Below are 12,535 nucleotides of genomic sequence, written 5' to 3' on the forward strand. Positions count from 1 at the left end.
CCATTACTGTAATGCGTAGGTGTGTAGCTGGTGTAGATGAGTCAGGCGCAGGACAGCAGATATGAATAATGAACGCAATTTACTCAACAATAATAACAATACACGTCAAATAAATACAAGGCCACAATAACGGACCGCAATACAATAAACAATCACTCACAAACAAACATGGGGGCACAGAGGGTTAAATAATGAACAAGTAATTGGGGGATTGAAACCAGGTGTGTAAGACAAAGACAAAACAAATGGAAAATGAAAAGTGAATCGGCGATGGCTAGAAGGCCGGTGACGTCGACCGCCGAATGCCGCCCGAACAAGGAGAGGGACCGTCTTCGGCGGAAGTCGTGACAATTACTTTATGTGGTGTAAATGTTGGAAAAATTACCGGTGTTTAAATAGTATTTCAGATATGATATGGCTTTTGAATGAAAGTATAAAAAAATTGATAAAGCCAAATGTCTCTTTCATGCCAATGAAAATATTGCTGCAAAATACTGTAGATTGCAGAAAAGGGGTAAACCTACTGAGATTAATCTTTATCTGCTACAGAGAATTTTAAATTAATGTTGTTTATGTGCATGCGCTATATACATTGTCAAACTGCTTTTTCATTCTATTTTTAATTTGATATTTGAGACATTTTCCTATTTGCATTTTTGACTGAACTGTAAGACTTTTCTATTATTGTTAAAATGAAATCACAGATGAAAGAAAGTGAGAATATTCTGCACCCAGTTGTCAACTGTAGTTGCACTGTTGGCTTTGTCACATGTCAGGAAGTGAAATTGCAACACAACTTGATGATAAAAATCTATAACACCATTTAAATGGAGGACCATATGGAGGGCCATACTAACACCCATTACGCATGTGTTTATACTGTACGTCTGATTGGGAAATAGACAGTAAACTTTGCAAGAACTCTCCTAGCAATCAAAGTACCAAGACTGGCCAAACACAATCTACTGTACGCACTATGCCTATACGGTTTCACCAGCAGTTAGTTCACGTTAGCTGCCTGCACAACATAATTCCCTATGTAACAACAACCAAACTATTTCAACTTTACACACTTGCCTTATTAGTGCAGATTGCTTTTAGCCTACTTCAGAGAGTCCATAAATTGACAGCAGTAGGGGCAAGCTGTACACATGAACCCCTCACTAGCACTCTTCCACGTTAACCAGCTATCCCCTGTGGTTTCTGACTGGGCCAAACCTTTGAAATGTCATTCCAGGCGTGAAAAAACAACATGTTTGCAGCTTTGGGTAAAATCCTATTTGTACACTGTAATTACGCTTTGAGAAGTTGAAAAGTTTAGAGTTTTGAGGTCTTCACTTTTCTCCTCTCATTTCTGATAAATGAGGCTCTCTGTTGAGAAGAACAAAGAGTTTTCTGATTACGTTCCTCGCTTCTGAAAACTCTGAATGCAGCAGATTGTAGTTACTGCTGTTATCAAGGGAAGCAATCAGGAGAACCCAGTCAATAATGTTCACAACAGTGAGATACATTTGCTCTTGGCAAACAAGCTTAACGCCTGTGCGTGTGTGTCTGTGTGTGCACAAAACACGTTTGCAATACATGTATAGCTTTCTACCTCCTTCATTACTATGCTACTCATATATAGTAAAATTACAGACCTTTCTAAACGTGGTTATATTTCCAGGTGAGTAGTGCAAAGACCGCCTTGGACTGTAGGACTTTCTTTATGGAAAAGTTGCAGCCTTGCAAGATTCATTCGGAGGGTACCGACGTAAGACGTCAACTTGTTTTCTGTATGGGTGTGTGATGGTACCTTTATTGGAGCTGACCTCTCCCAGAGTTACTGCCTATGCAGGGGAAGCAGTGGGGGAGCCATGTTGCCTCAGAAGACTCCTCTCCGGTAATCAATAAGACCGCCCAGTTCGCTTAACGCTGCCCCATCTCACCCTACAGAGTCTTCAGTAGGATGAGAAGGAAAGGGAGGAGAAGGAGAAAAGAGAGAGACTGGAATCAGACACAGATGAAGAATTGTCATTCGTGGAAAGAGAAGCAGGGTCGAGTTATTACAGGAAAAATGGATCACACAATACTTGTTTCCTGGAAATAAGTACAGTACTTCAGTGTGGGGAAATTAGAGTATAACTCAAATCTGGATAATGAATGGTATAAAACAAACCAGCTTAACTGCAGTGGAATGTGGTTGACATTTACAAATGGAAAGAAATAGAAGCAGTTTTAGTGTATTGAATATATGGGCTTTCTGTGATTTTGTTAGTAATGTGCATAGCATCATAGAATGATAAGTAAAACAGGGTGGCATCTTGTCCATCTCATCTTCAGGGAGAAGTGTGTGTGTGGGGGTCCTTATTAGGTATACCATCTCCACAGTCAACTCCAGCTATATAATAGGACACACCTAAACGCTGACAAGCAGTATTTTTTTTGTTGATGGATTTTTTTTCTTCCTATATCCTCCATTATAACCACCAGTTTCCTGCTGGCCTTTTAGTTCTATCTCAATGGCTCTTAATGGAGGGTGGAGGAATAAATACAATTTAAGAATTTGCTTACGACATCTTCTTACTTGGCTTGTGTGACCTTATAGGTTAAATGTCCCTGCCGTTGACACACTGCACATCTCAGTGAATAGTATTAGTTATTCATCATGGAGGGAATCTCAATTTCATGAAAATGTTACACATTTAGATTTTTATGGATGATGGATGATGCTCGTCTTCAGTGTTAGTGATAATGAAAATTGTGTCTCCAAGGAAAATTGTTGATGTCAAATGCTGCTTATTTTAAATGCATGTTGCAAGAACATCTTCAACACACTACCAATTTGTCCCTCATTTGGCTGCGGTATAATCAAAAAGATTCTTAGAACTAACACTTATGCATCTGCGCTACACTGGCAAAAAGTAGAATAACAGCAATGATATCACACCATTTGTGGGTGCCTACCTGTCTTTGTCTTTGTGTCTACAGTGTTATGTCTTAGGGTTAGGCTATTGTTTAAAACACTGACCACATTCTCACTCATGACAAAATGGTCTCTGATAAATGTGTCAGAATGGTGTGAATACAGCATACTTCCAAACCATCTTCCCTTTCTTCTTGAGTGAGTGGATGTGAGGAAACAAGGCGCTCACTTCATTTGTGGTCATGTGGTTATCAAATGATTTCAGCGATTTGCGATTGATTACATGGCAATCTGTGATTGAAACATACATTGTTGGACTTTTAAATGAATAATATTTACCTTATGAACTTAGTTCCACTGTCGTACCCCACCGGAACTCAAAATATACGTTTTTATTACTCCATTGTTTGTTAACACTGAAATAGTAACACTTTGGCCAAAAAACATGGTTAAAACCACAGATATTCTATTAAATTACTCTACTAAATGAATAAAGTTTTGTTCTAATATGTAATTCCATGGTTAAAACTATCCTTTTGATAACATTTTGAGTCCTTGCATCCATAGCTCTGTCTCTAAATTCGAGAGTGGTTACAGCCCCATCACTCAGCTGTTTGTCAAAACAGTGGCGGGGAAGCTTTGTTGTTTAAATGCAAATTGCCCCTTTAACCCAATGAGTTCCACATAATGATGGCATGATTTAGGACTTCTAACCCCTTTTAAACATTGTATGTTTGAGCTGCCATTGGATTAATCTATTTCTTCTTCATCTGTTGGTACCAACCATTAGTCTGTGTAATTAGGAGGAGAAAAAGGGGCCAGAGGGTAGGCTGCCTTCTGAGAATTCATAGGAGATCGAATAAACTCCCACTTGCTTCCATTCTGCGAGCAAACATGACATTTTTGGAGAATAAAATGTATGACCTATGCGGAAGATTAAACTACCAACGGGACATTCAAAACTGTAATATCTTATGCTTCACGGAGTTGTGGCTAAACGACGACAGAACAGTGGCGTCTGGTAGGACAAGGGGCGGCGGACTATGTATTTTTGTAAATAACAGCTGGTGCACGATATCTAAGGAAGTCTCGAGCTATTGCTTGCCTGAGGTAGAGTAACTCATGATAAGCTGTAGAACACATTATCTACCTAGAGAGATTTCATCTGTATTTCTCGTAGCTGTTTACATACCACCACAGACTGAGGCTGGCACTAAGACAGCATTGAGCTGTATTCCACCATAAGCAAACAAGAAAACAGTCACCCAGAGGCGGCGCTCCTAGTAGCCAGGGACTTTAATACAGGGAAACTTAAATCCGTTTTACCAAATTTCTACCAGCATGTTAAATTAAATGCCATCTATGAAAAGCTGAGACTCAGGGACTGAACATGTTTAGTTCTACACAAGAGTTGTTAGAAGGTACGGAGTTTTTCTGTCACAAACTCCAAACAGTTGTCACTGACTAGTTAGATAATAATTTCCCACTGAGCATTCATATTTTTGCTTTGGCCAACCTTACTTTTATTTATTTACATTTGCTCCTGCACCTAAATATAAATCCAAAATGAGCACCGGAATCTACTTCAGTCCAAGTAAAGCACTGGACATTTGTCAATAACACTTAGGAAACTCATTCATTGTTTTGTGTTCTACCTGTACCCCTGGTTGTCCTGAAAAGAAAATGGTATAACGCTTCGTTGTGAGGCTAAATATACGGGCTGGACAGATAAATGAAAGTTAGATCAATGAAAAGCCAACTTCTGATGGGGTCTCAGGACTGATAGGGTTAATTAAGTTACGTATGTACGTTCTTGTTGTCAGAGAGCTCCCGCGTTGTTTGCTCTTCCTGGTTACCTAGGTAGGGAACGAGATCTGGAATTCAAAGTAAACCCCGGTGAAATGAACTCTTCTCTACAATTTGTATCCTGACTTTAATTTACATACAGGTAATCTTTCAAATGTGAATCTACTTGTATATGGTAGCTAGCTACATACATTTCCTTTCAATGCCTTCATCGTAGCTAGTGGTATTTTGCTTGCTTTGCTCCAATTAGCGTAGCAGTTTGTGTCACGACAGAAGCAGTAACTAGCTGCTGCTGTAGCTATAACGCTATTTGTTTTAATTTTAACGTTGATTAAGTAACTTGTTATTTATTATGTTGCTTTTCAGTATTAGGAAATGGCTGATGCAACTGTCTAGCTATTTAACTGCTGGGTAAATTAGCTAATTGCTGTGATAATGATTTGCGAGCCATAGCTAATTTGCTAACTGCAACAACTAGCTAACGTTACCGTAGTAACATTAATCTTGACAGGGTTCGTGCAAAAGGTAACGTTAGTTAATCGGTTTAGATAAATTAGCTAACTACTACTGTTGAAGGCTGGCGTTTCTTGCAGTTTCCAAATATTAGATACATATTTGGTTTTCCTTTCCAATGTATCTCTCTGTCTGATACGCGAGAGATGAGCGCTAACAAGCTTCCTAGCTACCGCACTAGCCCAATAATGGACTATAGGAGCCAAACGTTACCCAAGAACCTTAGCTACATATTCTGTTCAGGCAAATTGGCTCTGGCAGCCAAAACAGCTAAATACTCAATCTAAATGTGAATCAATTCTCATTTACAATACGGTTCTAGGAACATAGTCATCTACTTTCAAATCACATTAAAATAATTGTACAAATGCAAAATGTACTTATTGTACAGCACAGGAGGTTGGTGGCACCAAAACTTGGGAGGACCGGCTTGTGGCAATGGCTGGAGTGGAATTGGTGTAATGGTATTAAATACATCAAACTCATGTTTTTATGTGTTTGACTCGATTCCATTTACTCTGTTACAGACATTATTATGAGCTGTCCTCCCCTCAGCAGCCTCCACTGCTGTACCCTGTTTTAACATTTGCAGCCGACAGTAGTTTTCAGTGGCACCTTTGTGGCATCTGTCTTCCGTTTACACACAGGTGTTCGGAGATGCATATAGCTAATTAGCACAGGCAGTCGATTCTGATTTCTGTCTGTTTTCCATAAAGTGCTGTAACATGTAATTAGGCCGTGTGGAAACCCTAACCATATAAAGGTGTGTAGTAATTTAACCTTAAATAATAATCTTGCTGATATGATAGATACACTCCTTATGTTTCCAAAACCGTACTGCAAGCGATGCGTCTTAATGTTAGTGCAAGCGTCGGGGCTTTAACAAAACATCTGGCTAACGTTAATGCGTTTGCCGGAAGATACTATGGTCAAGGCGCTAACACGGAACCCAAACCGGCTGAGCGCGTGTGCCATCGTGCGCTATCGTGCATACATTTATTTTGTCCCCCTACACCAAACGCGATCACGACACGCAGGTTAAAATATCAAAACAAACTCTGAACCAATTACATTAATTTGGGGACAGGTCGAAAAGCATTAAACATGTATAGCAATTTAGCTGGTTAGCTTGCACTTGCTAGCTAATTTGTGCTATTTAGCTACAGTGGGGCAAAAAAGTATTTAGTCAGCCACCAATTGTGCAAGTTCTCCCACTTAAAAAGATGAAAGAGGCCTGTAATTTTCATCATAGGTACACTTCAACTATGACAGACAAAATGAGAAAAAAAATCCAGAAAATCACATTGTAGGATTTTTAATGAATTTATTTGCAAATTATGGTGGAAAATAAGTATTTGGTCACCTACAAACAAGCAAGATGAAAATTACAGGCCTCTCTCATCTTTTTAAGTGGGAGAACTTGCACAATTGGTGGCTGACTAAATACTTTTTTGCCCCACTGTAGCTTGCTGTTGCTAACTAATTTGTCCTGGGATATAAACATTGAGTTGTTATTTTACCTGAAATGCACAAGGTCCTCTATGCCGACAATTAATCCACACATAAAACGGCCAACCGACTTGTTTCTAGTCATCTCTCCTCCTTCCAGGCTTTTTCATCTTTGAACTTATATGGTGATCGGGATTTAACTTTCATAGTATTACTACGACTACCGGCAAAACAGTTCGTCTTTCAATCACCCACGTGGGTATAACCAATGAGGAGATGGTACGTGGGTACCTGCTTCTATAAACCAATGAGGAGATTGGAGAGGCAGGACTTTCAGCGCGATCTGCATCAGAAGTAGAAAGGAGTTCTATTTTAGCCCTTGGCATCGCAGACGCCCGCGATCAGTGTGGGTGCAATAATTGAATAACATGGATTTCAACATTTATTTTGCGACGCTCATGCACGTGACGTTTCCGGTCTGGTCAGTTAAGGTAGCGTCTATGAATGGGCTAGCTAACGCATTAACGTTAGTATCCATAGACTATTTAAACTCAACTCCACGATTTAAGCAGCTACTATTGTGAGCGCACTGGAGCTCTGACACCACATAAAAGAAAGTTGGGAAAAAGGGGAGACTTAATTCAGCATCTAAAGAATAGCCAGCAATTACACACAACATAGTTCTGCGTAATTGCAGTGGAGAGTTAAATAAATATGTAAACACTCGGTTGTATCTATTTTTTCATGTTTCGTTATGTTAGTCTGTTTGTCTCCACCGTTAGGCACATTTTTCTATAAAGATGATTGATATGGAAGTTAAAACTCTTCAAGTACCGTTATGCCACAGATAGAAAAATTAGCTAGATATTTCATTGGATGTATAAATGTGAAGCATTCGGTTGGTGTTTCCACTAACTATCAAATATGGTCTTTTAAAAAATTGATTTAACCTTTATTTAACCAGGCAAGTCAGTTAAAGAACAAATCCTTATTTACAATGACGGCCTACCCTGGCCAAACCCGGACGACGCTGTGCCAATTGTGTGCCGCCCTATGGGACTCCCAATCACGGCCAGATGTGATGCGGCCTGGATTCGAACTAGGTACTAGAGGTCGACCGATTCTGATTTTTTTACGCCGATACCGATTATCGGCGAATTATTTTTTTTTTAAATGTATTTGTAATAATGATAATTACAACAATACTGAATGAACACTTATTTTAACTTAATATAATACATCAATAATATCAATTTAAACATGTTCAATTTGGTTTAAATAATGCAAAAACAAAGTGTTGGAGAAGAAAGTAAAAGTGCAATATGTGCAATGTAAGAAAGCTAACGTTTAAGTTTCTTGCTCAGAACATGAGAACATATGAAAGCTGGTGGTTCCTTTTAACATGAGTTTTCAATATTCCCAGGTAAGAAGTTTTAGGTTGTAGTTATTATAGGAATTATAGGACTATTTCTCCCTATACCATTTGTATTTCATTAACTTTTGACTATTGGATGTTCTTCTAGGCACTTTAGTATTGCCAGTGTAACAGTATAGCTTCCATTCCTCTCCTCGCTCCTACCTGGGCTCGAACCAGGAACACAACGACAACAGCCAACCTTGAAGCAGCGTTACCAATGCAGATCAAGGGGAATAACTACTCCATGTCTCAGAGCGAGTGATGTTTGTAACGCTATTAGCGCGCACCCCGCTAACTAGCTATCCATTTCACATGGGTTACACCAGCCTAATCTCGGGAGTTGATAGGCTTGAAGCACAGCGAAGAGCTTCTGGCAAAACGCAGGAAAGTACTGTTTGAATGAATGCTTACGAGCCTGCTGCTGCCTACCACCGCTCAGACTGCTCTATCAAATCATAGACTTAGTTATAACATAATAACACACAGAAATACGAGCCTTAGGTCATTAATATGGTCGAATCCGGAAACTATCATCTCGAAAACAAGACGTTTATTCTTTCAGTGAAATACGGAACCGTTCCGTATTTTATCTAACGGGTGGCATCCATAAGTCTAAATATTCCTGTTACATTGCACAACCTTCAATATTATGTCATAATTATGTAAAGTTCTGGCAAATCAGGCAGCCCAAACTGTTGCATATACACTGACTCTGCGTGCAATGAACGCAAGAGAAGTGACACAATTTCACCTAGTTAATATTGCTTGCTAACCTGGATTTCTTTTAGCTAAATATGCAGGTTTAAAAATATATACTTCTGTGTATTGATTTTAAGAAAGGCATTGATGTTTATGGTTAGGTACACATTGGAGCAACGATACGCACCGCATCGATTATATGCAACGCAGGACATGCTAGATAAACTATTAATATCATCAACCATGTGTAGTTAACTAGTGATTATGATTGATTGATTGTTTTTTATAAGATACGTTTAATGCTAGCTAGCAACTTACCTTGACTTCTACTGCATTCGCGTAACAGGCAGGCTCCTCGTGGAGTGCAATGTAATCAGGTGGTTAGAGCGTTGGACTAGTTAACTGTAAGGTTGCAAGATTTAATCCCCCGAGCTGACAAGGTAAAAATCTGTTGTTCTGCCCCTGAACGAGGCAGTTAACCTACCGTTCCTAGGCCGTCATTGAAAATAAGAATGTGTTCTTAATGTTCTTAACTGACTTGCCTAGTTAAATAAAGATTAAATAAAGGTGTAATTTAAAAAAAAAAAAAGAATTATCGGCCAAATCGGTGTCCAAAAATACTGATTGTTATGAACTTGAAATCGTCTGTAATTAATCGGCCAGTCCGATTAATCGGTCGACCTCTACTAGGTATTGCAGTGACGCCTCTTGCACTGAGATGCAGTGTCTTAGATCGCTGCGCCACTCGGGATGAGAGGAAGCCTTTTGGCCGATAGAGCGAGATGGATTTTTGGCCAACATTCTGCTCATTTTCTCATCGTTTGATCTCATTCAGTTTTCTGTTTCCAAAGCTAGATTCTGTAACAAATAAAATGTTATTAGTTTTAGAGATGTTCAGGACCAGTTTATTACTGGCCACCCATTCCTAAACGTATCTAACGTGATGAAAACTGCCCACTGGTATATCTGAAGGGACCTAGCTAGCCAGCTATGTCGCTGCCCAGCCCATGTTCTCTATTTGATTTCCCCATTGACAGGTGCTGTGGTGTCAAAGTAGTAGATGGAGGTTAACAACATGCCATCGCCACAAGTCCTGCAACCGGTGCTTAAAATGAAAGTGGATGAGCTCTTCCTCAACTGGTTGAGTGAGCCAACGACCCAGATGATACTCAAAGACTACCTGGGCCTGATCAAGAGTGGACAGAGCATTGACCTGGGGCTTGGGGACACTAAGGACAAAAGGTCGATGACCTTCAATGAGAACAACAATGTGGCGTCCAAGAGAAGTCTGACGGAGAGGTCTTCTGCACCCCTCGGTGCGCCTTCCAGCCCCCCCTCTACACACACACTACCCTCTGGGAGCAGTGGTAACGCCAGAGTAGTGGGGCCCAATGGGAGAGCGCTACGGAGGTCTGTCAGCACGAAAAAGGTAAGGCTGCTGCTCACTTCAAATAAATTCTCATCAATTTATACACTACCCCGTAACGACAAAGCGAAAACAGGTTTTTAGAAATGTTTGCAAATTTATTAAAAATAAAAAAAACAGAAATATCTTATTTACATTAGTATTCAGACCTTTTGCTATGAGTCTTTTTTATTTATATTTTTTGAGCATTTCTGTGAATCTTGAGTAAGGACACGCACCTGATTATGCATAGAAGTAGGCTTAGGCTACCTGGCCTGTGTGCAAATGTAGGCCTATAAATGTGCCCATCTGGGGATCTGATACTATTTCTGATTGCCTTAACTCACCATCACTGTGTAGCTTCTCAAAGTAATTTTTTATTTGCCTCAAGACGCAAATAAACATCCATTGTATCAACTATTAACTACTCAACGTAGCCTATTTGAAAAAATCTTTCCAGCTCTCCCTTTTGATAACCACTCAGCATGAAAGGGGAAAAAAATGTCATGCTCTGATCTGGTGGAAAAGTCCTAAAATAGGCCTACCTGATTACTTCTTATCCCTTGTGCAAATAGCCTACAGCTGTGTATGTCTGTCCAGCACTGGCACTGGAAACTCTGAGGGCCTCGAATATTTTATACAATATTGCAAGTTTGCTAGCAGGAGCTTTGGGCCAGACCAAGTTAATAGTTGATACAATGTTTCAAGTTCCTTGCAGACAGACCGTGCATAGCCAATGTGATTTATAGGATATTTACTTTTATCGGGATATTTTCTACCCGCGGGCTGCAATGTTTTTAGTTGCTGCCTTTTATGTAGGCTATTTTTACATATTGGCAATAGAAGTAACTTTTTTTATTTGTATCAGTTTCATATAGATAGAATTTTGATTAACCACGTAACATTGATTTTGAGATATGAAGACTTTATTATAAATTAAACTCCTCCAGGAAAAGGTGCATATGAAATTCATAACTGGGACGCAGATCAGTAGAAATGGGACAATAACTTGACACTCCAAATGGAAAAGTTTGCTGACCGCTGGTGTAGCCTATTGCTGGCAACTTCAGGAGCTTAACAGCATAATCGCGGTAGGCCAGCAGCAGCGGGAGGATGGTCTGGAACAGGTTTTTGTTCTTCTGGTTAGGCTATATTGATCTCTACTGGCTCTCTCTGTAGTAATTAGTGTCTTCATTTTTAATTGCAGTGCTTAAAACATCAGACAAGCTAAACAGCCTACATATAGTTGATTTTATTCAAACATAGGGTGTGTCCACAGTGCCTTCGGAAAGTATTCAGACCACTTTTCCACATTTTGTTATTGTTAGACTTATTCTAAGATGGATTCAATAAAACAATTTCCGCAGCAATCTACACATTATCCCATAATGACAAAGCGAAAACAGGTTTTTAGACATTTTTTGCAAATATAAATAAAATAAAAACTTATTTACATAATTATTCAGACCCTTTATGAGTATTCAGACATGTATGAGACTTGAAATTGAGCTCAGGTGCATCCTGTTTCCATTGATCATCCTTGATGTTTCTGCAACTTGATTGTAGTCCACCTGTGGTAAATTGAATTGATTGAATGTGATTTGGAATGGCACACACACCTATCTATATAAGGTCCCACAGTTGACAGTCCATGTTGGCGCAAAAATCAAGCCATGAGGTTGAAGGAATTGTCCGTAGAGCTCCGAGACAGGATTGTGTCCAGGAACAGATCTGGGGAAGGGTACTAAAAAAGTTCTGCAGCATTTGAAGGTCCCCAAGAACACAGTGGCCTCAATCATTCTTAAATGGAAGAAATTTGGAACCACCTAGACCACAGGTGTCAAACTCATTCCACGGAGGGCCGAGTGTCTGCGGGTTTTCGCTCCACCCTTGTACTTGATTGATGAATTAACATCACTAATTAGTTAGGAACTCCCCACACCTGGTTGTCTAGGGCTTTATTGAAAGGAAAGACCAAAAACCTGCAGACACAAGGCCCTCCGTGGAATGAGTTTGACACCCCTGACCTAGACTCTTCCTAGAGCTGGCCGCCCAGACAAACTGCGCAATCTGGGGAGAAGGGCCTTGGTCAGGGAGGTGACCAAGAACCAGATGGTCACTAACAGAGCTCTAGAGAACCTTCCAGTCTGGTGTGTTAGCTGGGTCTGGGACAAAAGTGTGACACCAAACTTAACACTGTAGTTTCTAAATATTTAAAACTAGCCAACCATTTTCATATCATAGATCATGGCTCTCCAACTCTGTTCCTGGAGCACTACCGTCCTGTAGGATTTTCCTCCAACCGTAATCTATCGCACCCGACTCAAATAATTAGCTGGTT

General features: G+C 39.9%; 1 protein-coding gene across 3 annotated transcripts in view; it reads left to right on the forward strand.

Moving 5' to 3' along the window:
- Positions 1–4,734: 4,734 nt before the first annotated feature.
- Positions 4,735–12,535, forward strand: part of ppp2r3b (protein phosphatase 2, regulatory subunit B'', beta) — a 55,421-nt gene continuing 47,620 nt past the window's right edge. For all 3 annotated transcript variants that reach the window (XM_055870970.1, XM_055870972.1, XM_055870973.1), the window contains exons 1-2: positions 4,735–4,853; positions 9,827–10,218. In XM_055870970.1, coding sequence (XP_055726945.1) covers positions 9,850–10,218 — 369 coding nt within the window. In that variant the 5' untranslated portion in view covers positions 4,735–4,853; positions 9,827–9,849. The remainder of the gene's footprint in view (positions 4,854–9,826; positions 10,219–12,535) is intronic.

This window comes from Salvelinus fontinalis, chromosome 19 (genome assembly GCF_029448725.1).
Source record: "Salvelinus fontinalis isolate EN_2023a chromosome 19, ASM2944872v1, whole genome shotgun sequence".
NCBI classification, from domain to species: Eukaryota; Metazoa; Chordata; class Actinopteri; order Salmoniformes; family Salmonidae; genus Salvelinus; species Salvelinus fontinalis.